The sequence below is a fragment of the Primulina eburnea genome, chromosome 12, assembly GCF_022965805.1.
Source record: "Primulina eburnea isolate SZY01 chromosome 12, ASM2296580v1, whole genome shotgun sequence".
Classification (NCBI taxonomy): Eukaryota; Viridiplantae; Streptophyta; class Magnoliopsida; order Lamiales; family Gesneriaceae; genus Primulina; species Primulina eburnea.
Window position 1 is genome coordinate 751027 of NC_133112.1, and position 27422 is coordinate 778448.

The 27422-nt window shown below is 36.2% G+C and overlaps 3 protein-coding genes across 3 annotated transcripts; 2 read left to right on the forward strand and 1 right to left on the reverse strand.

The window, feature by feature from the left end:
• The first annotated feature begins 3473 nt into the window (after positions 1 to 3473).
• LOC140808057 (calcium-transporting ATPase 1-like) lies at positions 3474 to 8939 on the forward strand. Its single transcript, XM_073165064.1, has 7 exons — positions 3474 to 3951; positions 4707 to 4761; positions 4848 to 6787; positions 7244 to 7402; positions 7542 to 7713; positions 7784 to 8082; positions 8305 to 8939. The coding sequence occupies exons 1-7, from the start codon at positions 3778 to 3780 to the stop codon at positions 8599 to 8601; spliced, it is 3096 nt and encodes a 1031-aa protein (XP_073021165.1). The 5' UTR covers positions 3474 to 3777; the 3' UTR covers positions 8602 to 8939.
• A 6155-nt stretch (positions 8940 to 15094) lies between these two features.
• On the forward strand, positions 15095 to 19525 carry LOC140807556 (uncharacterized). The gene is given in 15 exon segments (XM_073164463.1): positions 15095 to 15391; positions 15800 to 15968; positions 16156 to 16236; positions 16844 to 16926; positions 17013 to 17128; positions 17217 to 17327; positions 17487 to 17513; positions 17515 to 17597; positions 17688 to 17851; positions 17854 to 17996; positions 18087 to 18164; positions 18245 to 18295; positions 18384 to 18473; positions 18874 to 18951; positions 19212 to 19525. Coding segments are annotated over 15 exon segments (1329 nt in total). The 5' UTR covers positions 15095 to 15381; the 3' UTR covers positions 19257 to 19525.
• A 442-nt stretch (positions 19526 to 19967) lies between these two features.
• Positions 19968 to 25680, reverse strand: LOC140806547 (uncharacterized). The gene is made up of 9 exons (XM_073163095.1): positions 25164 to 25680; positions 24476 to 24635; positions 24314 to 24375; positions 23610 to 23704; positions 22868 to 22981; positions 22357 to 22422; positions 22052 to 22149; positions 21528 to 21967; positions 19968 to 21388 (listed from the first exon to the last, which is right to left on the reverse strand). The coding sequence occupies exons 1-9, from the start codon at positions 25570 to 25572 to the stop codon at positions 20190 to 20192; spliced, it is 2643 nt and encodes an 880-aa protein (XP_073019196.1). The 5' UTR covers positions 25573 to 25680; the 3' UTR covers positions 19968 to 20189.
• Positions 25681 to 27422: the final 1742 nt, after the last annotated feature.

The window sequence follows — 27422 nt, forward strand, 5'->3', positions numbered from 1 at the left end:
AAAGGAAAAGATCCATGCTCCCAAACAAAATGAAAGGAGGATGAAAAGGCAAAAGCAGCAACCGAGTGAGCCACCCGGTTAGCCGATCTCCTGAAATGAAAAAGATGAGGGCTCTCGAGTGCCTCCATAAGTATGCTAATATCCGCAGGAATAGAACCCACATAACTAAGATTTTCTTCTGGCCTTGTGACTGCTTGCACTGCAAGAAGAGAGTCCGAGGTGATTTGATGAATCTGAATGTTGTGCTGCCTAGCGACTTTCAAGCCAACTTGGATGGCAAGAAGCTCGGCCATTGTAACAGATTGGGCCTTGTCAATCAATTCTCCGAAAGCCAAAATCGGTTGTCCCTCATGATCACGAATAATTCCACCGACTGCGCAACTAGGATATCCCTCTTTATAAGCTGCATCCACATCAAACCGGAATTGGTGAACTAACGGGGCAGACCAAGTGTTTTGAGAGCTGATCAAAGTTGACTCTGTGCCGGTCATAATTGAATCACGTGCCGCATGAAATTCCCGGAGCAGATTTTCACACCAATTAGCATCCAATTCTCGAGCCTTGCCATTACATTCATGAAGATAGTGAAGCCTCTCATTCCAAGTGGCCAAAGTACGCATGATAAACAGTTCGAAATCAGGTTTACTCAACTTCTCTTTCATCCCTAGAAAAATATCAAACACATCTAAGTGGCGAAGCTGCTTAAGAGACGACCAAATCCAGATTCTTTTCCAACAAGATTTCACAGCCGGACAAGAAAATAGGGCATGACTGGTAGTATCTCAGTTAAATTGACACAACGGACACCTTCCAGTAACCGGAACATGATGTGTAAGTAGGTTTTGTTCCGTTGGGATAATATTATTAAGCGCTCTCCACCAGAATATTCTCACTTTTGGAGGAATCGATAATGACCACAGGAACTTCCACCAGCCCTTTTGGAGAGGGGCCGAGCACGAGGGGGGCTATTCATAGAGGCCTTGGGCAGCCTTATACCCATCTCGTACCGTATATATACCTTTCTGGTCATATTTCCAAAATCTCGTATCTTTTCTACTTGTCAGAGTGATGGGAATAGAAGTGATTTTTTGAGCAATAAGTGGAGAGAAATTCTTTTGGATCAGAGGCGTGCTCCATCTACCATCCACCATGAGAGACTTCACTTTAGAAAATGAGGCATCGTCTGGAATCGGTGCTAGGCAGGTTCTAGGACCCGGAAGCCAAATATCCTCAAACATATTAATACGAGCCACATCTCCCACCTTCCAACACAAACCTTCAGCAAGTAAAGGCCTGCTCCACATCTACGCTCTCCAGATGGAAGAAGGATTGCTGCCCATATCGGCTTCCATAATATCCTGATGGCGAAAATACCGGCCTTTCAAGACTCTGGCCACCAAAGATTCAGGTTCCGAGATAATGCGCCAAATCTGTTTAGCTAGTAGGGCCTGATTGAAATATCCAGCTATCTGAACCCCAAACCACCCATGCATTTCGGCTTACACAAGGCTGGCCACGATTTCCAGTGCATTCTCTTTTTCCCTGCGTCTACTCCCCACCAAAAATTAGAGCATTCACGCTCTATTTCTTCACACACCGATTTGGGAATACGAAAACATGACATAGCAAAAGTGGGGATGGACTGGAGCACCGATTTGATCAATGTTTCTTTACCCCCTGCCGAAAAAGTTTTGTTTCCCCATCCTTGAATTCTCTTCGCTACTCTCTCCACCAGGTATCTGAATTGCAGTTTCTTACTTTGCAAAGAGACGGCCGAAAGGTCCAAATACACTGAATGGGCGTGAACCACTGGGATAGCTAACACAGACTTAATATTCTCAGCCAATTGCTCATTTGTATTCGGGCTGAAGGAGAGGGAGGAATTTTCGAAATTAATAAGCTGTCCTGAAGCCTTCGCATATGATAACTGACAATTGTGCATCGCAAAACAGTTCGCCATTGTAGCTCTGAAGAACAAGAGACTGTCATCAGCAAAGAACAGATGAGTAATAGATGGGCAGGAAGAAGCTAGCTGAACCCCAGAAATTAGACGTTGTTGTTCAAGTGAGACGAGAGCAGATGATAATCCGTGAGCGCATAAGACAAATAAGTAGGGAGAAAGAGGGTCTCCCTGTCTCAGTCCTCTATTCGGAACGACGTTCCCAACCAGATCACCATCAGCGAGAAAGAGTACCTAACTGTTCTGACACATCGCATAACCTTCTCCACCCAACATCGTGATAATCCAAGTCTGATCATAATGTCTTCAAGAAAAGACCACTCAACTCTGTTATAAGCCTTACTCATATCAAATTTTAAAGCAGCATAGCCTTTGTGTCCCTGTTTTCTGCTTCTAATCCAGTGCAGAGTTTCAAAACTCAGTATAATATTGTCAGAGATCAATCTGGCTGGGATAAAAGCACTCTGAAAATATCCTTGTTTGCTAAATAATATAGCCTTGCATAATTATAAAATCCTAAAAAATTGCCCTTTTTCTACCCTTGTCTCAATCTAAATCCAATATTACTAATTGGTGAAATTTAATATCTCTTTGAAAATATAAATTTTCCGAATTTAAATATGATTGAATTTTATATTACCATATCAAAGACAAGTGAGTTCCGTTGACTATGAAGGCGTATCTGAAGAACCATCTAGAAGGGTGGACTACAGTGTGCTCTCTTAGCGGCAAAGGGCACCTCCCCCATCTCTCCACCCCAAATTTGTTGGCGCAAGCGGTTCGCCAGTCGTTACCGTTGTGATTCTTGCTTGAGTAGATCAAAAAGTGTAATAAGGAGTGGGTATAATTTAAAATAAAAAGAATCTAACTATATTATAAAAACTTTAAACAATAGGTTTTTTTTTTAAAAAAAAAATTGCATCAATTACATACATTTGGTGATTATTGGAACAACAAGATATAGTGTTTCTAATATAAATTTTGAAGAAGCAAATGGGTAACTCATGAGAATTAGAGCACGCTGGTCCCAAAATGGGCCAATGCCTCGAAAGTTTTATACCAACTTCTTGTTTTCAATTTTTTAAAGACCAAAATCATCACAAACTATTTGTGGTTGCCCATAATAGCCTTAGATCAGGCCCAATATAGGATTGGGTAAAATATAACATAACAATCAAATTACGTTTTATTCAAAATTTAAATTTTATAATTATTTGTTATAAATTTATAATTTCTGATTTAGAAAAAAATTCGTGCCCCACAATCCTCGAATATGTTCTTAACCAGTTAATTTAAAAGTTTGTATCACAAAAAGTTATTAAAAAGCAAGAAAGAAGGAGAAAGGCTCAGAAAGCAAATCCAATTCTTTTTTTTTTTCTTTGGGTGCCAAAACGAAGAAGGTAAAACAGAACATATATTTAATTTTATTGAAAACTATCTTTAATAAATTAGAGAGAATTTATCAGCTACAGCATATTCCCGATAAGTAATTGTTTATTTTTATTCACACATGTATATGGTTTAGGAATGAGTAGTTGAAGTTCCTCGACTCTGCTTCCACTCCCCCTCCATCATTATTTCTTTGGGAATAAAAATATCGCATTCGTCCAACAGCTTGCTCATATTTTAATCTACTTTTCTACTCAGCAACGGGTAAAACTGATTAAAAATCGGTTCATGTTCAGCTTCGTCAGCTGCTCTCTTCCAGAAGCTGTATTGTATTGTTAGAATAGGTGACATTTACTGCCATTTTGTGTGATCTGTAAGTGTAGCCTGCGATTTGTGGATCGGTAAATATAGGAAGAATTAGGTTTAGAATGGGGAGTTTCATGAAGGATTTTTCGGAAGTGAAGGCGAAGAATTCATCGGAGGAAGCGTTGCAGAGATGGAGGAAAGCGTGTTGGCTGGTGAAGAACCGTAAAAGGAGGTTTAGATTCACTGCTAATCTGTCGAAACGTTTCGAAGTTCGTGAGATCCAGAAGTCTAACCAGGTTTTGAATTGTTCAAATCTTTCTTTGTCTAGTTACCTCAAAAATATCTTTGCTATCTTCTTTTGAGTCGTCGTTGACTTTTTTGGTCCGATGTTTTTACTTTTTTTTCCTTTGTTTTTCTGTTATTTGTTTATTTTATTATCTCATGTTCTCACCTCACGAGGTACTCTATTTTTGGGGAATTAATTTATTCTTGTTATGACATTGAATTCAAATCAAACTATATCGGTGACCAGCAGGCACGCCATCTTGGTGGATTGGTTTAACGTGATTTGTGGATTCCATCGCACGTAATACTACTTGTTTATTTAGCAATTTTTATCACAAACTGAGCTTTTTGACCATTTGTTTTGCTTATCTTGCTTGTGAATTCTCGACTTGTGTATCTTAATCCATGTGAAACTCTGAAAACAACGTTCAGCCAATAATGGAACGGTTTTAAAAAAAATATGGTTTATTCATTTCATTCATTCGGGTTTTATGGAAGGATTAAACATACTCTTGGAAAAGATGGCGCTATGTTGAATTATACAGTTTATGCATATCATTTAGGATAATATGATTATTAAGATGTCTGTACTATAGAAGTTACTTGATTTTAGAAAGTGTTTCATGGTGGAATTCCTTGTGGAATTTTAATGTAGCAATGTGAAATTGAGTCGTCAGCTGCACAATATTCTTCCCTTATCTGTCAGAAGAATCATTATTGTTCTGTTCAATGGAAAATTAAATGTGATTATACTATCGCGTTGCAGGAAAAACTTAGAGTAGCAGTATTAGTTTCCCAAGCTGCTCTGAGCTTTATTCAAGGTCAGATTTCAAAAACTTGTGCAACTGCAACCTCAAATTTAACATTTGTTGTTACTTCATACTGATCTTCCACTCAATACCTCCAGGTATAAGTTATACAGCGCCAGAGGCAGTCAAGGAGGCAGGTTTTGAAATTTGTGCTGATGAATTAGGATCAATTGTTGAAGGCCATAATTTGAGGAAGTTGAAAGTTCATTCTGGCGTGGAGGGTATTGCTGGCAAGCTTTCGACTTGTCTCACCAATGGGATTAGTATTGTAGATGAGTCACTTGACCACAGAAGAGAAGTTTATGGAATTAATAAGTTCGCAGAGAGCCCGGCAAAGGGCTTTTGGCTTTTTGTATGGGAAGCCCTTCAAGATACTACCCTCATGATACTTGCTTTTTGTGCGCTTGTATCATTAGCTGTTGGCATTGCAACTGAAGGATGGCCCAGGGGAGCTCATGATGGACTTGGGATTGTTGCTAGTATCCTTCTTGTAGTTTTTGTCACTGCTACAAGTGACTATAAGCAGTCATTGCAATTCAAGGATTTGGACAAGGAAAAGAAAAAAATTACAGTTCAGGTTACTAGAAATGGTTACAGACAAAAAATTTCGATATTTGATTTGCTCTCGGGTGACATTGTTCATCTTTCTATTGGGGATCAGGTCCCAGCTGATGGACTCTTTGTTTCAGGTTATTCTTTGTTAATAAATGAATCTAGTTTGACCGGAGAGAGTGAACCCATAAATGTGACATCCACAAATCCTTTCCTCTTATCTGGAACTAAAGTGCAAGATGGATCCTGCAAAATGCTAGTTACTACTGTTGGGATGAGAACTCAGTGGGGTAAATTGATGGCTACTCTTAGTGAAGGCGGTGACGATGAAACCCCTTTGCAGGTCAAACTGAATGGAGTCGCAACCATTATTGGAAAAATAGGTCTCTTTTTTGCTGTTATTACCTTCGCTGTTCTGGTGCAAGGGCTTTTTACCCGCAAAATGAATCAAGGTTCCTACTGGAGCTGGTCTGGAGATGAAGCCTTGGAAATGCTGGAATACTTTGCTATTGCTGTTACAATTGTTGTGGTTGCCGTTCCTGAAGGGTTGCCTTTAGCTGTTACTTTGAGCCTTGCTTTTGCAATGAAGAAGATGATGAATGACAGGGCACTTGTCCGCCATTTGGCAGCTTGTGAAACTATGGGATCGGCCACAACTATTTGTAGTGACAAGACTGGGACGCTAACCACTAACCACATGACGGTTGTGAAAGCATGCATTTGTGGAAAGAAAAAAGAAGTTAGTGGCTCTATGAAAAGTTCAGATTTCTGCTCCAATATTCCTGATTCTGTGGTGAAAATGCTTCAAAAATCTATATTCAACAACACTGGAGGAGATATTGTCATCAATAAAGATGAGAAAATTGAAATACTTGGTACGCCAACTGAGACTGCGCTTCTTGAATTTGGCCTCTTTCTTGGAGGAGATTTCCTAGCAGAGCGACGAGTGTCAAAGATTATCAAAGTCGAGCCATTCAATTCTACGAAGAAGCGCATGGGTGTAGTATTGGAGTTACCTGGAGAAGGTTTCCAAGCACACTGCAAAGGAGCATCTGAGATTATTTTAGATGCCTGTGATAGGTTTCTGAACTCAAATGGTGAGGTTGTTCCTCTGGATGAGTCAACCGTCACTCATATGAAGGATACAATTGATGAATTTGCATGTGAAGCTCTTCGAACCCTGTGCCTCGCATATAGGGATATTGGAAGTGACTTTTCTGCTGAAAACCCTATCCCATTTGAGGGTTATACTTTAATAGGAATTGTTGGAATAAAAGATCCAGTTCGCCCTGGAGTCAAGGAGTCTGTTGCTATTTGTAAGTCAGCTGGCATTATGGTGCGAATGGTCACAGGAGACAACATAAACACGGCTAAAGCTATAGCTAGAGAATGTGGCATACTAACTGATGATGGTATTGCAATTGAAGGACCAGAATTTCGGATGAAGAACGAGGAAGAGTTGCAGGAGCTTATTCCAAAACTTCAGGTATTCGTATGCTAGATGCATATTTACTTTTTTCATGTTTACCATGATCAGTTCCGTGTTTTCTTCCCATTGCCACTTAAGCATTAAAATTAATGTTCAACCATTTTCAAAATCAACTATGAAAAATATACGCTTTGCTAACAGCACATCAGTTCCAGTAATGTTCAACTCTAAATCATTTTCCAATTTGAAAGTCTCACGCTCGGATTCAAAAACTGAATCACACACTTTCTGATAAAATTATTCAAAGATACTTTCAAAAACTGACTTTAAAAATCTTGATTCTTGAGTTTGAATTAACAGGAAACCCGATTAAATGCCACCAAAGTCTTTCATTTGGTTGTTGGCTTGCCATTAAGCTGGTGCCTGACAGAAGTACATTGTGTTTAGTATTTATTTATGCATGTGGTTTAATATGACTATTTTATATTGATGTCTGATATATTCCTTTACAAGGTGATGGCTCGTTCTTCACCAATGGATAAACATACCCTTGTGAAACATCTGCGATCCACATTTGAGGAGGTTGTTGCAGTAACTGGAGATGGAACAAACGATGCTCCTGCGCTTCATGAGGCTGATATTGGTCTAGCAATGGGGATTGCTGGGACTGAGGTGATAATTTCTGGTAGTTAATAGATTATATTTGATATCATAGTGGCAAGTTTTTGCATATTTTCTACTTCTGTGTGCATTTTGTAAACCAGTGTCGTGAATGTAAAAGAAACTTACTCTTTGGTTTACAATTTTCCAGGTGGCAAAAGAAAGTGCTGATGTTATAATTCTAGATGATAATTTCTCCACCATTGTTACAGTCGCAAGATGGGGTCGTTCGGTTTACGTTAACATTCAAAAATTTGTTCAATTCCAGCTAACTGTCAATGTGGTTGCTCTTATTGTCAATTTCTCATCAGCCTGCTTGACAGGTAACATGTGTTTAATGCGTACGCAAACTTGGATTGAAAATAGTACTCACATTTGGTCGCACGCTTTCAGGCAGTGCCCCCCTCACCGCTGTTCAGCTTCTTTGGGTCAACATGATCATGGATACACTAGGAGCACTTGCACTAGCCACCGAACCGCCAAATAATGACTTAATGAGGAGACAACCCGTTGGCCGGAAAGGGAACTTCATCAGCAATGTCATGTGGAGGAACATTCTTGGACAATCTATCTATCAATTCGTTGTTATATGGTATCTTCAAACTTCAGGAAAATCTGTTTTCTATCTTAATGGAGAGAACTCGGATACCATTCTCAACACTCTCATTTTCAACTCATTTGTATTTTGTCAGGTATTCTTCAACATGAAACAAACAATAATCTTTCTTATGCATGTTATGTTGTCTGTTACTTTAAAGTTCCTCCATTTTGCATTACTCACATTTCTAAATCAAGTAGTGCATAAATCTATGCTAATTGACGCTTATTTTACTCTTCCTTGCAATAAATTTTGTTCTTATTTACTTCAAAAGTTGTCAACTCCAGAATTTCACGGTAATCTTTAACTCTCACAGGTTTTCAACGAGATAAGCTCTAGAGAAATGGAGAAAATAAATGTCTTCAAAGGCATACTCGACAACTATGTTTTTGTGGGCGTTTTAAGCTGCACGGTTCTTTTCCAGATTATCATTGTCGAATTCCTAGGCACTTTTGCCAACACCTATCCTCTTACTTTGCGGCAATGGTCCGCTAGCATATTGTTTGGGTTTCTCGGCATGCCTATTGCTGCTGCTGTCAAGATGATCCCCGTAGGATCAACAATAAACTCCTCCAATTCTCGAAGTATCATCCCCACAGATTTGAAGCTTTAGAATAGGAAACACTTGCATTGTTCATTTCAGTTTTATGAGGTAAATTTTGTGGATTCTGACGCAATCTGCATTATTTATCTGAGACAAGGCGTTTGAATAGAAAATGGTTATAGACTGTAGAATCAAATATCCTTATCATGGCCTGGCTGTCTCGTCTTTAGAAGGATCAAGATTTTGTAATTTTGTAAGCTTTGTTTAGATTTTCTTGTATTTGGTTTGATGCACTAACGTTAGTAAAATGATACGATGCTGCTGCCTTGGCTTTGTTGTGAGATTCTGATGACCGTCAACTTCTTTTACTTTTTTCCAGATTTATTGAGAATTATCTATCGAGTATATTCTCTAATTTAGGATTTTGATAACTATTGTTCGGTTTTGTATCGAATATCTTGGCATAGTTGTTTAAAATTAAATTAAATTTATCCCATTATCAACAAAATTGAGATGATTTTATTCATGATGCATACTACTGCAATGAAATAATATTGAATAAAGGATAAAACGTTATGTTAGATGGAGAATGATAATGGCCATAGAATGACAAATGATTACAAAAGCGAGGCAAAAATTTGTGTGAGACGGTCTCACGGGTCGTATTTGTGAGACGAATCTCTTATTTGGGTCACCCATGAAAATGTATTACTTTTTATACTAAGAGTATTACTTTTTATTGTGAATATGGGTAGGGTTGACCCGTCTCACAGATTATGATCCGTGAGACGGTCTCACATGAGATATACTCCAAAAGCGAATAAATGATAATTTGTGGACATTTCCGTATGCATGAATCAATATTATCTTAGCTTGTCTGAAAATATGAGTTTCAAGATCATTTTTCTCTAGAAGTTAAATATTATATAAAATTTTAGAGAAGAGTTAATGGTTATTTTTTTTAATTTTTTTTGGGACATTGTACATACTTATGATCATATTAAAGTATTGAATTTCTCGGGAGAGAAAAATAAACTAGTTTTATATATATATATATATATATATATATATATATATATATATATATATATATATATATAATTTTTCATAATTTATCTAGTTTGTTACCGATCTGATCCAACATGTTTGACAAAAAATTTTCTTTCTTGGATAGATAGAAAAATTATAATAAAACAATGACCTTCTGAATACATAGAAAATTTTCCAATTTCTTACGCAAAACAAAAACATGTGTGGCATTAAAACTAACGAATAACATGGTGCTGAATTAATCATAAATCTTAAAAATGATTTGAATTAATTTTGGAATAATATTTGTTGAAATTGAACCGAACAAAATTTCGAAAGTGAACGAAGAATCTTTGTCACTTTGTTACTCAATGAATTATTTTCACCTAATAAGTTCGTTTCATACTATAATTAACAATTCACATTGATACAGCCTTTAAGATGAGGCTTAGAGTCCTCCCTCATTTCCTCCCTAACTTAATGACCATAAAAGCACAAAAACATCCCACTTTAATCTTGGCTAATATAATGTTGCCAACATTTTATATGATTAATAGTTTCATTCACAATGTAAAAATGTGAATTTGTAAAATACTCACTGAATTACAACTCATGATTTTTAAAACTTATGTCTTTACGACAGAGCATATTATATTTGTCTTGACCATAATATCATTCAAAAATAATTAATATAAGTTGTAAACATTTAAAATTTTCCATAATCTTAACATTCAATGTGTGTGATGCATATGATGATGGTGCCTGCCGATTAATATATATCTTATTTTATATCCAAATTAATTTCTTGATCTTATATATATATATATATATATATATATATATATGAATTCCATGTAGTAGGTAGTATCACAAAAGGATTATGCATATACTTTGTAAGAAGAAAGAAAGCATATGAAAATGGTTAGAATTGGAAAATATGCGTACTTACTTTTAAAAGAAAAACAAAAAGCTCGTAATTAATACCAGTATTACTCTGCAATTAAATAATAGTAATTTAATGACGACCCACTAGTCTCTCCATCTGTTTCTTTGTCTGCTCAAATTCTCAACCCTTGGATAGTTCTCAAATCAAAGGCTGTGATTGCATGCAGCTCGGCACAAGGCTTACTGAAAGCTCAATTCTCCCACTTTTGCTGTACTGCAAACTGTGTTCGAAGAAAATGCAAACTTTCCTTTGAGGAAAGCTTTTTTGTTTGCATATGATTAGTTCTTGATTTATTCTCTCATTCATGGAAGGTGGTGGAAGACGAGGCTTTTTCCATGGAAATTTGGGAAACAGTTCAATTTCTTTGATTCAACCTAGCCCCCCATTTACTGCCATTGATAAGTTTTTGTGGGATCAAAATAATTTTTCTAATCCAGAAACCTTGTTCAACACTTGTATAAGCAATCCAAATGTTTCTTCTGGTTTTGATGCAACCATTAACTCGACAGACGGGGTTTTGGACTGGAGTTTTGGACAAGACACTGGCTTTGTGAACGAATTTTTTCACTCAGATGCTAACATTGTCGAATTAGCAGAAGAGAGTTCAGATCATGCGAAAAGTACGGATAAAGGTGGCTCTTCTGGTACACCAAAGTGGATAAAGGGTCAATGGTCCGAAGAGGAAGACAGGTTGAGTTTCATGATTTTTCTTGTTTAAAGGAATACATGAGTTTTGCATAAATATAATATTAGACGATCATAAGCTAAAGTTATTTTAAAAGGAGAAAACTTTTGGATTGGATCCATGCAGGAGACTTGTTAAGTTGGTGAAGCAATATGGATTGAGAAAATGGGCTTTGATAGCTGATAGAATGGAGGGAAGAATAGGGAAACAGTGTAGGGAACGATGGCATAATCATCTGCGTCCCGATATCAAGGTTATTTTTGTTCCCACAACATTACTTGTTCTTCTTTTTCTTATAAAATCATTTTGTACTATTTGTGTTTTTTTTCCATTGATTTTTAGTCTTGTTTCTCATATATATTATAAACTTTAAATCTAATTATCAGAATTCGTGGCAGCAGTCTTCACAAATCTTTCTTATTTTAGGCAGGTAACTCAAGTTTATATGTGGAGGATTTTGTGTTTATATTTGATTTTTGACAGCTTATTCACAGATCTTAAATTATTTTACTGGGCATATGGGTTTTGTATGTTCAGAATTCGCCGATTTAGTATACTGTTGTAAACTGATGGTGTATAAATAAGATATATTTTTAGGGCTTTGTGTTTACACACACGTACATAAAAAAGCACGAAATCACACATATTTTCAGTCAATCTTTTCTGTGAATGTAGGGTTTGAAGCACACATTTTCCAGATACAATTTCATGTTCTGCTCCATTCTTAAATTAGTTGATGGGACTGTAAAAGGTTTTAACCGACAAGGAACCAAAGTTTGTTACAAAGGGGCACTAACTTTAATGTCCCTCGTGGAGATTTTCTTGGAGACCGTTCCCTTCATTTTCTCGTTTTGTTATTTCCTTGTACAAAATTCATTTTAATAAAAAAATTTGGTGAATTTTTACAGAAAGATATTTGGAGTGATGAAGAAGAGAAACTATTCATTGAGGCTCATGAAAGGGTTGGAAACAAATGGGCAGAAATAGCAAAATGTATTCCGGGAAGGACTGAAAATTCGATTAAGAATCATTGGAATGCCACCAAAAGGAAGCAAAATTCAAAGAGAAAACTCAAGAGATCAATAGATCAAGGGCTTAATGGGAAAATGCCCTCAATCTTACTTGAAGAATACATCAAGAAAAAGTACTTCAACAATTATGGATCCAGCAATACTAACGTTGTTGCTACAAGTCCTAACAGCAATAATCCACATGAAATATCTCCCCCGGTTGGGACGTCTAGTACTTCAAACGAAGATGGTGATTCGACATCTTATTTCGCCTTCGAGACCTGTGATGATGAAATGAAGTTCATGAAAAATTTGTTTGGAAACAATGAATTCAGAGATTTGACGGCTGAGAGTGGTACTGCTAAAAATAATGAGACTTCACTCGAAGTTCCAAGATCTGTTCATACAACAATGACTGCTGCTGAGAATCTTGTGGAGAACGTAGGATATGGTGCATTGGCTTCTTCCTGGGAACCTAACATGGAGCAAATTGGTGATATCATGGGAATTCCGATACAGAATCAAGTTCATGATATGTATCTCTATCCAGAGATTTATTTTCGTTCCCACATGCTTGAGGGATCTATGGTAGACATAATTCAAGCCCGGCCATAAATCAAGGCATGATTATGAGTCATGGATCATGATTAATTTATTTGGTGGGCTAGCTCTCAATTTTCTAGTAACAATTTCCTTGTTTATTTACAATATGTAAATGTTAAATTATGATGCATGTGAAAGAAAGACTTCTTGTCTCTAATCTATGACTACTTATTAAACAACAGTGGTTATTGTGATGACTAGCTAGGGCTTGTGTTGTCAAGTCTTTTATGCTTCCAGATAACATTGCCTGATTATTCTTAAAAAGTTCGTCGTTATAGTATAACAAAAATATTATATATATTTATTTTGAGACATTTCATTTGAAAAAGGAGGAATATTGCATGCATCTAGACATCACCCAGAAGATGCTGCTGGTTTTATGTTTTTTTTCCCCAGTTGCATGCAGTGCCAATATGGTTTAATGGGGATGTTTTCTGCCCTTTTGTATTCATTCATCGGTCAAATGTGCTGAGCTTTTACTAAGTTTCTTTTTAACAAAAAATTTGTTTGTTTCGTGAACAAAACTAAAATAAAAAGATAGCCTTGCCTCCCAACTGTTTTAACTACGTACCCATGCATTACGCAGTCTTGCTTCCTGCATGGGTGATGACGGTTAACTTTCTCCTTTTATCTGTCATTGGTGATGTCACCTTAGATGGAGGAGCCGGCAGACTGTTGTATGGAAAATATAATTTCGAATAAAACGAGACAGTTGGCAAAATTACCACCTAATTAGTCAAATTTTTTGTTTGAAAACTAACCATGCCATGCGTATGTGAAATCAAAGAGAACTCCAAATGAAATATAATACATTTATAATTAAGGAAGCGTTGGTCTAGTTTCAAACAGGACGAATAAATTTAACACATATTAAATTTAACACATATTTTGTACGTGAAGTTGAGTGTAGATAACACAAAACAAAATGTATATATCAACTATCTGCAAATATTATGATTGATTAGAAATTTTTTCGTTATAGTTATAAAATATGTGGTATTTAATTATATGTACATCTACATCTGTGCATGTCATGAAGAATTATTCTGATCACGTAATTATAATTATAAAAATTTAATAATGATATTATTTATTTAATTAGAAGAGAATGACGAAAATCGATCGTATCGTTGACACACACATATATATATATATACACACCATAATTATTTAAAAAAAAGATATATAATTAAAAATTTCACAACTAACTACATATGGGACGGAAATTGAGCTTTTACCTATACAAGCACGGACTAAATTTTACATGTTACCTATACAAGCATCTCTTCGTTATTCTCCTCAAAGTATTTGTATTTGTATTGTATTCTATTTTTAATGGCTTTGCTCCTTTATATGAAGAACTAATGGAACATAACTTTTGAAAATTAAAAATAGCGAAGAATATTTTCTAAGCACGACACAATTTTCATATAAAAAATTCAGTAAATAATATAATAAATTAATTAAGAGTGAGTCTTATGTGAGACGAGTCAATCCTACCCATATCACAATAAGTATACTCTTAGCATAAAAAGTAATACTTTTCATGGATGACCCAAATAAGAAATCCGTCTCACAAATACGACCCGTGAAACCGTCTCACACAAGTTTTTGCCATTAATTAAACAGTAGTTCACTTTGTTCCATTTTTATGTTGCATTAATTTGCTTCGGTGGATATGGGTGAATTTTTTAGTTAACTTATTATCGTAAATTTTTTATAAACTAGATTTTTCGAATCTTATTTCATATTTTTTTAAAGTAGATATAATCAAGTGTTAAAACAAAAAGAGAAGCTTGGCCTAAAATCGTGTTATAGAATCAACGTGTTCCAAGAACGTGTCCAAAACAAAACGCGACTTTTCCTTCCGCAAATTGTCAATGTCAGGGATAGGCTCCCGCAAAACCAAAACAACGGTGAAGATTTATCCACGTCATCATCTCTCCAGCACATTTCCGTTCCCCTCCACACTGCACGAATATTCCAAACTACCCATCTTTGAATAAATCCGCGTTTGGCCTGAGTGAAATCACATTCCTTAGTACCTTAGTGAAATCACATTCCTTCATTAAGTATTTTTTTTAAAATAAAAATTATAATCTAGTATTTCAAGTTAATATGTTTATATGAAATTTATAGAGAAAATTTCATTTATACTGAAAATTAATTGCGATTCTTTAATTCTTTCAACCAAAAAATAAAATAAAATTTGTGATTCATTAAGTATTAAGTATCCACCAAACAGGCCCTAGTTGGTAAAAGTCATATATACAATCCGTTTTCTTTTAATTGTCCAGTATTTCCTCCATGTGTCTCTGCACAACCGCAAAAATTCTCCCAATACAAGAATCCAACTTCCTCCCAAATCCCCCGACAAAAATTTCATGGATAAATTGGTTTCTGGCTCCAATTATCGGTTGTTTCGCACAGTATATTCGCGCTATTCGCAATTCAAGCTCGCCGATTTTCTCCTTTCGCTCGTTCAATTTCATCGTTTGATTTTTGATAAATACTGTATTTCTTCCTTCTAACGTCGATTCGAGTAGTCTCACTGATCAAGGAGTTTTCACTGCATCATGGGTAGAAGTAAGTTTTTTCTTTTTCGGACTTTTTTCAGTCCTGCCGTGGTATAATCGGGTCGACTTTTTTCAACTAGTAGAAAATTAGGTCTTTATCGCTGTTTTTTTTTGGAATTATTTGAATCATTACTCTTGATTCTTCTGTTTATGGTTTAGTGTGTCATCCATTGACTGAAAATTTTGGTTTATTCATGAATGACGCGTTTAAACTCATCAAAGAAGTGGTTTGACTGGCTGTTTCTGATTCTTGATTTTTTTATTTATGCGTCAAAGATTTGGTTAGAAGCTTATATAACTATGCAAAGTCTAATCTTTGCGTTTTCTAATAAACTAATGTCGCTATTGTTGTGGAGCATTTGGTATCTATGCCAACGTATGGAAATTGATAATTTATTTTATGTACGGATTTTTTCAGGAAATTCTCAGAAAAAGTGTGCTGCAATGCTGGATAGTGATGATGCCGATAGTGTAAGTTCATCATCAACTGTTCAAACAGATAACATGTTGGTGTCTAGAGTTGAGGAAGTACAGGTGGATACAGAGACTTTTCTTGATCAATGCTTGGACGCTTTGTATGAGAAGAGGTAGTTTGATATTTTTTTTCGTTATTTGATTATTGTGGTATTAAAATAAATGGGTGTGAATGCATGAAAATCTCTATCTTCTTCAGCCGTCTGCATAGATTTAATGATTGGTAAATGGTTTCATTGAAACACATCACTAGACCCGATAAGAACACTTACAAACATGTTTTTTTATTTTTGTTTTCAGAGGTTCGACAAGGGAAAAGGCTTTGTCATCAATAATTGAAGCCTTTAATAACAGCTTGGAGCTTGAGTTTGTTGAAAAGAAGTATGCTTATTCTTTGTTTCTGGTGTTATAATATTTAGCTCATTTGCATATCTAATATTTTGATTGTCTCTTTTTACCTATTGTCAAAACATGAGTGTTCCATCGTGAATCGTCTATTGGTGTTGTTGATTGGTCAATGAACACAACAATTACTAGCAGATTCAACATTATTTCTATATGGCAATAATGAGTGGTATGTTGAACTTACGTAAAATATAAATATATACACCAATAAATAACATGTTGAATTTAAAGATTTGAAGTTTCATTGTATCTAATTGGCAAGGAATCTATACAATAAATCAGTCCGGTTGAGTTCATAGTTCAGCAAAGGGAGCATTTATTGATATGAAACATGACAAACATGAAACCGAGTTGATGATCGTATGATATGCTTTGAAACTTTTTAACTTTTCATTTATTCCTCTTAATGGTTTTAATTTTGGTTTGCTGGATGAACTTCTTCCCTATCTTGAAAAGTTGCAGCAGTTGGCTAAGGGTTAATATGTGTTCAGGGATTGAAATTGGGTCTTTCATCGAAGTTTTAATGTTCCATTTTTTCCTATGATGATTGTATTTAGGTTCAAGAATATTTTTCTCTTTATAGGTTTGCTACATTACTGCACCAATGCTTGAATTCAGTCAAGAAGGGTTCGGCTAAGGAGATTGCTTTGGCGTCTCACATGATAGGTGTTTCTCATATCCTTTGTACAATCATACTTAATCTGGGAGTTTAGTAGGAGGCTAACTTTTATTCATTGTGCATCTACTTCTAGGACTTTTAGCACTGACCACGGGCCCCGGGGGTAAAGCACAAGAAATATTGGAAGAATCAATTTCTCCTATATTAGAGGCTCTTAAAACTCGGCCTGAAGTAGTTAAATCATCCTCGGTATGCAAAATGTTACCTCCTGATTGTTTTCTTACCATTTACTGATACCTGAACTAATTTTTGTGGAAACATGCTGGCGTAATTACAGTTGCTTGAATGTTTGGCTGTTATTACATTTGTTGGTGGCGAAGAACCAGAGGAAACAGAGAAATCTATGCAAATAATGTGGCAGGTGGCTCATCCGAAATTGGGTCCTAATGTATGTATGATTTATTATTTTGGGTTGGATATCTTTGCTTGTGCTGCATTATGTGCACTTACATATGTTCATAAAAGTTCAGTAATTACAGGATGCATTGAGTTGTTTCTCAGTCATACAATTTGTGCTGTTTCTGTTTGTTACGTTTTGAAACTGTAGGTTGCTGCTGCAAAACCTTCTCTGGCCTATGATAACGATGGTCGTCTCTGCCTGGTCATTTCTTCTTACTACCATGAATGGACGAACTCTGAACCCAAAAAGTTGGCAAGAGTTAGTGACATTTTATGTTTAGCTTGACTTTTTTTATCATTATATCTACTTGTAATTAAGTTCCAATGCCCTCTCTTGAAAATAATGTAGGTCAATCACCTATCTTTCTAGTCTGCTGGATAAGGATGACAGATCACTACGAATTGCTGTCGGTGAAGCGCTTGCTTTAATTTTTGAGATAGGGAGCCTGGAGAAATTCTGTGGCGATGCTAAAATCTCAGACGACAACTCTGTTGATAATGTGAATGATTCTCGAAAATAATGTCAATACATGGGTTAAGAGATAAAATTCTTAATCAAGTGAGAAGCCTCTCTTCTGAGGCAGGTGGTAAAGGTTCTGCCAAGAAAGATCTCAATAGTCAGAGGAACACATTTCGAGATATTCTGGATTTTCTTGAGGTCGTTTATTTAATTTAATCTGCTTCATAATGCAGCTATTGTTGAAAATATTATTTTGAATAACAACACAAAAAATTAATAATGCATCAGGATGGTTATACCCCTGAAATGTCAATGAAGATTGGTGGAGATTCCTTAAATACATGCACATGGGCTGAATTGATACAGGTTTTTATTATCTCCTTGGAAGCTTATACCAACGTGATATCTTTTCGAGATTGACCTTTTCTAATCTTTGTGATTGATAGCTAAACTTCTTGAAGCATTTTCTTGGAGGAGGATTTGTGAAGCACATGCAGGTAAAATTCTATCTGGATTTGTGAAGGTCTGCTATGCACTCTACCTTCACATAGATTATCCATTGGTTTATTTCTCTTGTTTTTATAGGAAAATCATTTTCTACAAGATGCCCTTGGTTTCACGCCTAAGAAAAAGCTACTTTCAGGAGTTGAGAATCGTATGTCAAATGGTGAAAAGGTTTGTCTGATATTACATTCTCGAAGCTATTTCCTTTTGTTGTGGTTTACTATTTATGTTGTCTCATCTTTAAATTGGTTGATAATATTTGTCATAGATTGTAATTGTTAGGAAGCAGTCTTACCCCAATCTTCATGGTTTGCTAATAACCTACATATCTCGATTTTGCTGAAGCAAGTTTTTGACACCAAACTCTGGAACCCCTGGTTGTAGAAATGTTTTATTCATTGCGGAAGTTGGATTATTTTCCTTTGTTATTTCAGTTATTTAAAATCTATTATAATGTGGAGTTGGGCTGTTATTATTTCTTGTATAGCATGGTATTTTGCTCGTCTGTCAATCCTTGCCATTTATTTCTTTGTGTTTTTAAATGTTCTTCTTTTTGCTTCTTGCTTGACAGAGGATGTACAAGTCTCCTAACTCTGCCCTTAACAAGGCAAGAACGCAATTACTGAACAAACAGAGGATGTTATCTCAGGTACTTCATTTTCTTCAAGTCACATTTTCGCTCTGGATGTTTTCACTTTGATCTGTCTCTTCCCCGGGTAATCTTGTTTGTTTATTACTAAAAAATTGGCAGTGCGCATAAAGTAATGTAATTACATCTGGTAATCTTGTTTGTTTACTTGCTTTCATATTGACCTTTTTGTTTCTGTTCATCATGCAACTTCAATACCATGCTTTGTTATCAAAGCCTCTTTTCATAGATTTGATTTGCTATTGGTCAATTATTTGCAGGATAAGAACTCCGGCCACTATGCAGTTGCCTTTGCTGATGATTAAATCACCCTCTCGAATATCTTTATATATTGAAGAAAGCGTTGAAATATTTAATTGCATTTTTATGAAATATATTTCCAGACGCAAGAGAGATTTTAGCTGCTGCCTTTTAACTCAAAGAAGCAGAGGATATACCCGACCAAAACCTGCGGATTATCTGCGTCTGTTCATCATCTTACTGTCTTTAATGTTTGATACTGCTAGAAATTGCAACTTGACTTTGGGTTTGTATTAATGGTTACGCCTACATTATTAACTTTATTGTTCACTCACCTTGGACTGTTTCTGCCATTTCCAACTTTTCTTTGGTTTATCGTAGGACAGATTTTTTAAATTTCTCACGTGCATGGATGTAACCGAATCTAGATATTTTGATAATTAAAACGACGAATCTTAATCGAACAGGTAAATAGATTTTCATTTCAAGTAATGAGTGAAAAATGTGGTTCTTGAGATTGTGTTTAGATTTAAATAAAGAATAAATTTAGTCAGTTAAGAAACCCGAAACACGAAAACTGTTTATAAAAAAAACGATCTAGAGTAGTAATATATATTTACACACACGCACACGAGTGTTTTAACTTTTATTAGAGTTTCTTTAGAAAATATATCTAAATATCATATCAGTTTCTCTCTCAAAAAGCATTAGTTTCTCTCTCAAAAAGCATTTCAATATAAATATAAAATCTTGAAATTTATCAATTGGGAGCTATTTGAATCAGTCAGCACAGTTCATTCTTGGTTCCTAACAATATTATGGTGCTTAAACGTTTCTTAAGTTCAAACGAGTTCAAAACGTAAAACAAGACTTCATCATGATTAAACTAGTATTCTGTAGACTTTACATGAGCGGACCAAGCAAGCAAATCCCAGAACCTCTGTTACCTAAAATACAGATTCTAGGTATGGGCTAGCACAAAAAGTGGAAAATAAACTTTATGCATTATAATGACTAGGCATGCCAGAAAAATGCTTCCTCATTGCTCTATCCTGTCTATAATGATTTCTTCCTCCGCCTCTGCGCCCTCCACCCCTACCACCCCTTCCTCCAACCTCATCAGTATCTCGCCCTGCATTTTGCTCCTCATTCGACTCTGAAACCTTCTTATTTGCACCCAATGAGAAACCCCTCTTTCCTCGACCCCTGGAAATTCCCCGACCTCTTCCTTGTTCCTCAACCTCATCAGTAGCGTGTTCATTAATGTGCTGCTCATTCAATTCTTCTAGCTTCTTGACACTGCCCAAAGGAATATTTCCCCCTCGTCCAAGGCCATGGATAAGTTCCTTTTGTGCTTGATTAAGCAGTTTGGCTTCATTGTAATTGGCCACGGCAACAGAACCATCGACTTTGTAGCTGTAATTTTTACCATCTTTGACATAAAATAGAGGCTTTTTACGCGATCCCCATTTTGAATCGTCAGAAATTGAGGTTGAGCCGCCATCAGCGTCAGTTGACCCTCCTCTCTTTGAGGTCATTTTGTCCTCCATTTCCTCGGATTCTTCTAGCACTGATTCACAGATGCTCAATCCTAGATCATCATAAGAATCGTCATACTCATCTTCATACTCGAGCTGTGAAATAAGAACAGCAGTTTTTGCCAGTTCTTTATCTTTGGCATCAAGGGTCTCAAAATCAGACAAATCATCTGCATTCTTGCGAATGAATCTTCCAACGGAAATAGATGATGAACTGGAAGACACTCCAGCATTTTTCGCCACAGTGGATGCCGCAGCTTCTGAAGGGGACTCAACGGATTCTACCAGCTTTCCCTTCCCTTTATCATACTTGCTGCTGACAGATGGTGTAGCCCTAGGTGATGAAATACTTTCTAGTTTAGCGTCAAGAGTCTGCAGTTCTTCATGAAGTGTTCCTTCAAGGATCCTCTGAATCACCTCTTCTGCATCCTGGTTGTACACTTCTAGACAAGCTACCAAGAAACCCCTTCCATAATCAGGAAAGAGTTCCTTAATCTGACTGATTTTGGACTCAACGATTGCTGCATTTTCGTCTGTCTGCATCGCTTTACTGGTCACTGGAACAGGATCAGAGCTTTTCAATTTTGTATCAGTTTCCAGAGGATGTTTCATGATCCCAGCAAGAAACTGGAATTGCTCATTATCCATAGATATCCAACCTAAACGACAGTTTTGGTTTATGTCAAGGATCTCAAGGACGTACAAAAGGTAACTTAGATGTTCACTAGAAAGGTATTTATCAATGATTAAGCTTTTGCACGAACACACTATAAATGAAAACCATATTGAAATTCTTACCAGTCTGTTGCAATAACTGAATCCTACTCAATATCTTGTGATTCTTTTCGATGCTTTGGATTAGTGTATTTCTGCTTCGTCCCTCAGAAACATATGAGTGGATTCCACAGAGATCTTTTAGTGACTGTATTAGAATGTCTGCCCTAACCGCAGGGTCCTCCACATTGGCTGGAAACATCTTCAACAAAACCGGAGGAGAATCACTACTTTCAAATGCATCATCACTAAGATAACAGAAATAAAGTAATTTCCAACCAAATGTCACTATCCTAGAACATAACATCTTCAAACTGATAAGAACGTTCGAAAGGATGTCTCTCGATATCTCCTGGTTTCTGTCTTTCACACCTCCAAAAACAATATGAAAGCCTCTCTGGAGAGATGGCAGAAGCGAGTCATGAAGCCTTGCAAGGGTCATGAGCAATTCTTCATTGCCATCACTGCACAGAAAATAGACCTTGATGATGTTCATTCTTTGAAAACTTGAAAGTAAAAAACAAAACAATCAGATGGCAAAATCAAACCTCCTTTCAACTGGGGAAGAGAAGAAAACTGCTGCATGTTTATATGCATTGATAAATGAATCCAATGATACAACCGCGTCATTTATGAAGTCCATAAACTGTAAATTAAAGACTGGGAACGAGTCAAACTAAAAATCTGAAGATATAATAGCCACAGAAAACAGCACTAAAACAACTTTTCCCAACATTAGTCAACTCTATGGTAAGGTTGACATCACAATTTTTTGAAGGACCAAATAAATTGACATCTTTAAGTAGGAGGAGGGAGGATGATTGATGTAGACCATCAAACATTTTCAGATTACCTCTAGAATGTCAAAACGAAGGCGATTGGATTCTTGGTCTTTGAAACCACCAGAACCAAGTAGATTCTGTACATAGAGGTCCAAATAAAACATTAGCTGTAAACATTTCAGATGCAATACAAATGATTTCATTGTATTATACATAAATCAAGATTGCATGAGAATCAAGCGTCCCGGCTGCCACAGGATTTTCATAACAGTCACCACTCACCCCAAAAGAATTTGATTTTCATAATGGGAAAACAGTTGCAACTTGTATGTTTTAATACTTCATACCTGAAATTATTAAAAGAGACCTCTACATATATCAATTCCACACAGGAGTTGGAATCATGGCATTCCAAACTAGCTCAAAGCCTCTACTCTTACGGAAATTGGAATTTTAAATAATAAACATAAAATATACAACAATGCATTGAAAGTGACGAGAAACCAGTCAAGATTCAAAAAACTTAGCTTTTAACAACATGGCATCTTCTTCGGGGACAAATTACAAAAAATAAGAAAGTACCTTCAAATTGGAGTCGCATCGTTGATACATGGTCTGGACAATGCTGAGGAAATTGGACATTAATACTGGAAAGTCATCCTGCAGATAGGGCTGAGCCTTCATTGCGTTCATCACCTGGAAAATAAAAATGAATACAAGTCAGTCCTGAGTGTGTACTTGGAAGTAACTTCAGTGATTTCCTTTCATTTTTTGGTAATTTTGAACAGGAATTCTAGATTTTTTTGGCCAACATAACTAAAAAGGTTTCAATCGATGTTGAACATGGCATTATTGAAATCCTAACAGTGGTGTTATTTTTCAAGAGCATATTATGACTTCATTCTTCAGTCTTCACTCTTCAGCTCATAACTACCAGACACAACTTTTAACCTAATACACAAACACCAAGTGCAACAGCCGCATTGTAGACAGGCTATCGGTTGGCAATCATTTAAAATTAGCAGACCATGATTTGAAATCATCAATACAGCAATTTAATTCACATATTCAAGTAGCAAATGAAAATATCAACAAACGCAAAATCACTCATTAATAAGACAGTCGCAGATTTTCAAACGGATCGACTTCAGTTATGACAGACATGATTAGAAATAGAACTTTAAAACAGGCCATCAATGCAATTCAAAGGAACGTTTAGTGTCATGATGTTCAAGATAATCAAGATAGTGAAATCGGAACGGCCAGCTAATAAAGCCAAAAAAATCATAAGAAGCTATAGGGCGATTTAGTTTTTACTACATACCAATCTTCTGGTCAAATCTTCATTTTCTTGACCATATATTGCACATATATCTAACAACTTTGGCAAATCCAGCAGCTTCTTGCTCTGCAAGAGGACTATAGTATACATACAATCAGTAACAAAGTGCGCTGGTAGCCCAATTATTCAAAGAGTGTCTACGTAGAAGAAAAACAACAGTGATGTTTTGCAATCATATAAATTTATCTTTCAGCGTGATTGTCTATATCCCTTCTAGACATTGTAAAAAAAAATACGACATACATTACTGGCATACAAGACCAGATCAGCAACAACTATCTCAAGAAAATAGCAAATGTTAGCACATTGATCATCGAGCGATAATTGAAGCAAGATCATGGCCTGCTGTCACTAATATGCTGCTTACGCATCTTCATCGTTCCAATACTTTAAAAAACTTGATATTTTGAGCTGCTAAGATATCAAATCAACCAGCTTCATCTCATTCGACATTTCCCCAGCTACATGTGAGCATAATGGCACACATATACTATTATTACAAGACATGAGATTGTGTCGTTACCAACAGCAACCTGATGGAAGTTGTTTATGTCACTCCGCCCAGGAATTAACTGCTCATGTTCCAAATTTATTATCAAGTGTGTGGCGTCTAAAACTGAATTATACTATTGATCGATTAAGCAAACAGGATTATATATAACAGGGAGAATAAAAAATGATCACACCAGCATAATCTTTTGGACTCAGGGTATCAGCAGCCTCAGCTCCAGGATCCCGATTTGAAGATCTAAAGCGAAAGAAAATGATCATTAGATACAGAACCAAACAAACGTATCAGTGCAATAATAGATGCACAGACGATAAAAATGGGTTTACTTGTAACATACAATCGATACAAGACCATGAAGACCCTTCGGCATAGCTCAAATTCATCTACAATCACTCCTGCAACTATTCCTTGGACTCCATGATATGGGAAATCATACCAACGACTTCTAAATTTCAGAAAGCTTTCGAGGAAAGCATATAATGATTCATCTGTAGACACTGAAAAAACAGGAAAGTTGTTAGAAACTAAACCGTGGCTTGAATATCAAGAAAATAGCCAACATAAAAAATAACTCAAGTCAGTGAAAGACTAGACAATGGTCTGTCCGTCAAGTAATTAACCAGAACCAATGTTCTGTTTTTTTTTTTGAAAATACCATTACTGGTATTCTGAGTTACCTAGAGAAGTTGCGATCATGATAAAGTTCATAGTATCACAAGCAATATTCAAATTCCTACATCACAGTTAAAATAGTTTTTAACAATTCAAATTGTACACCAAAATTAGTAACACTATCTTTTAAAGAATTTCATTTAAATGAGTAACATGCAAACAAGAACAATCCCTCATTGTAGCGTTTTCAGGAACCAACACGGCAACACCCACAAAGTTTCATAACAAAAGTACAGAAAATATTAATATCAAATTTTTAATATTTATTACGGAACAATCCAGTTTGCTATCACCATGCAACTAGAATCATCAAAACACAAATTTCGATCATCAACATTCACACACAAAAAAACCTTCTCTCCAAAATTGTTTTGGACCGAGTTTGAGCAAACGAGACAACTCTCTATTCAGCAAATCAACAACATGCTGTGACTCCACAGGATCCAATCCACCATCATCAACCCGAAGTCCCGCAGCAACCGCCTCATCTTGGGGTAAATAAATTACAAATCTACCAGCTGCGGAGCTTTTATTCGCCCATTCCCCGTTTTCACCCATCGTAACTCTGCCAGTCGACGCGATTTCAGCATCCCTACTGCTACCTCCATCCGCCGCGGCGGCGGAACCAGCACGGAGAGAGCTAGAGAGTGTCGTTTGACGAGTGTTAAGCTTCTGGAAATCCGTCTTTGGAACAAATTTTTTCTGGGGTTTAGGGGAACTTTTGTGCTCGTTTCTGATTTGGGGTATATGTCGACTAGACATCCTTCCAATACTGTATGCTGGCGCTAGGTCAAATCGGAGCAGCTGAACCGATGGATGAGACAATGATCTCCTCTCCTCTCCTCTCCTGTGTGCTGCTGCTGCAAGTTCGGTTCAGATACCATATTTATGTGTGACGCCCGATTTAATATCATGTTGGGCTTACAAGTTGAGCCAACAAAAATTAGCAAGAAACCATGTCAGAGGCCCAAATTTATATCATATTGGGTTTAGGTTTTGAGCCAACAAAAAACTATCAAGTTCGGTTCAAACCATATTTGAGGCCCAAAGAAATATTATATTGGGCTTATGTATTGGGTCAAACAAAAAATAATGAGTTCGGTTAAGATAACAAATGTGTCTGGCCCAAACTAATATAATATTGGTCTTACGAGTTGGTCCAACAAAAAGCAACGGTTCAGATACCATGTATGAGGCCCAAACTAATATCATATTGGTCCAAACAAATTACCAAGTTCTGTTAGATTCCAGAAGTGTGAGGCCCTAAAATATTAGGCTTACGTGTTGGTCCATTAACAAAATATTAGCAAGATCGGATCAGATACAATATTTGCGAGGCCCAAATTAGTATAATACGGGCTCATCAACAAAAAATATAGCAAGTCGGGTTCAGATACCATTATATGTGAGGCCCAAAGGCCAATAAAAGTATATATTAAAGTATTCTTGTGTTACACTAGTGAACCATTTCACACAACTGTGAAATCCACAATTTATTTAAATAAAAAAAAATCCACCATTTATATTTCCTATCTTTATTTACTATATATATGTGTATAATTAATATTATTAAGTATTATATCTCTACACTAACTATCTTTTAACTTCAAAATGCATCTCTCTAAGCGAACGTAACAAGTAAAAACCCAGACATAAACAGTGAGAGAAAAAATATTATTGCAATACCATCACACCTTAGATATATGAAAAAATATTATATTTGATATGTATTTAAAAAATTTATAATATTATAAATAAATTTATAATATATATATATATATATATATATATATATATATATATATATATATATATATATATTGTTAAGAACTGAAATTGACATGAACTCAGATCAATGAAATGAAGAAGAATCTTATTTCAGTTAACAGACTAACCGTCCAAGTATGGTATTTATACAGTAAACAAAGAAGAGAAGAAACGTGTTTCACAAAAGCCTACAAAATACAATCGTGTTTTAGTATATTTAACACTCTCCCTTCAAGCTTGGCGTGGCTCTTAACAGCAAGCTTGAACCGAATGTTTATGCCCTGCAACTGCAACAAGCTTGAAATGATATTACTCCCCCTTCAAGGTTGAAGCAGATCGCAGACACCAAGAAGATCAAGCAAGTAGGTGTGTGATGACTTCCCCAAACTCTTTGTAAAGATGTCACCAAGTTGTTGATGGGTAGGTATGTATTGAGTGCGGATAATGCCGTCTTTAATCTTCTCGCGAACCAAATGACAGTCAATCTCTATATGTTTGGTCCGTTCATGATAGACTGGATTTGCACCAATGTGGATGGCCGCCATATTATCACAGAACAACGTCGTAGGGCTATGTATATTAAGTCCCATGTCATGCAAGAGACCAACAATCCAAACGATCTCACAAGTGGTGGTAGCCATGGCACGGTATTCGGCCTCTGCTGAGGATCGGGAAATAGTGTTCTGTTTCTTTGATTTCCAAGAAAGAAGAGATGTTCCCAGTTTAATTCAGTAGCCAGTAACTGATCTACGGGTCATGGGACAGGCAGCCCAATCCGAGTCACAATATGCAGTAAGGGAAAGGGATGTAGATGGCCTTAACATGATGCCTTGGCCCGGATTTCT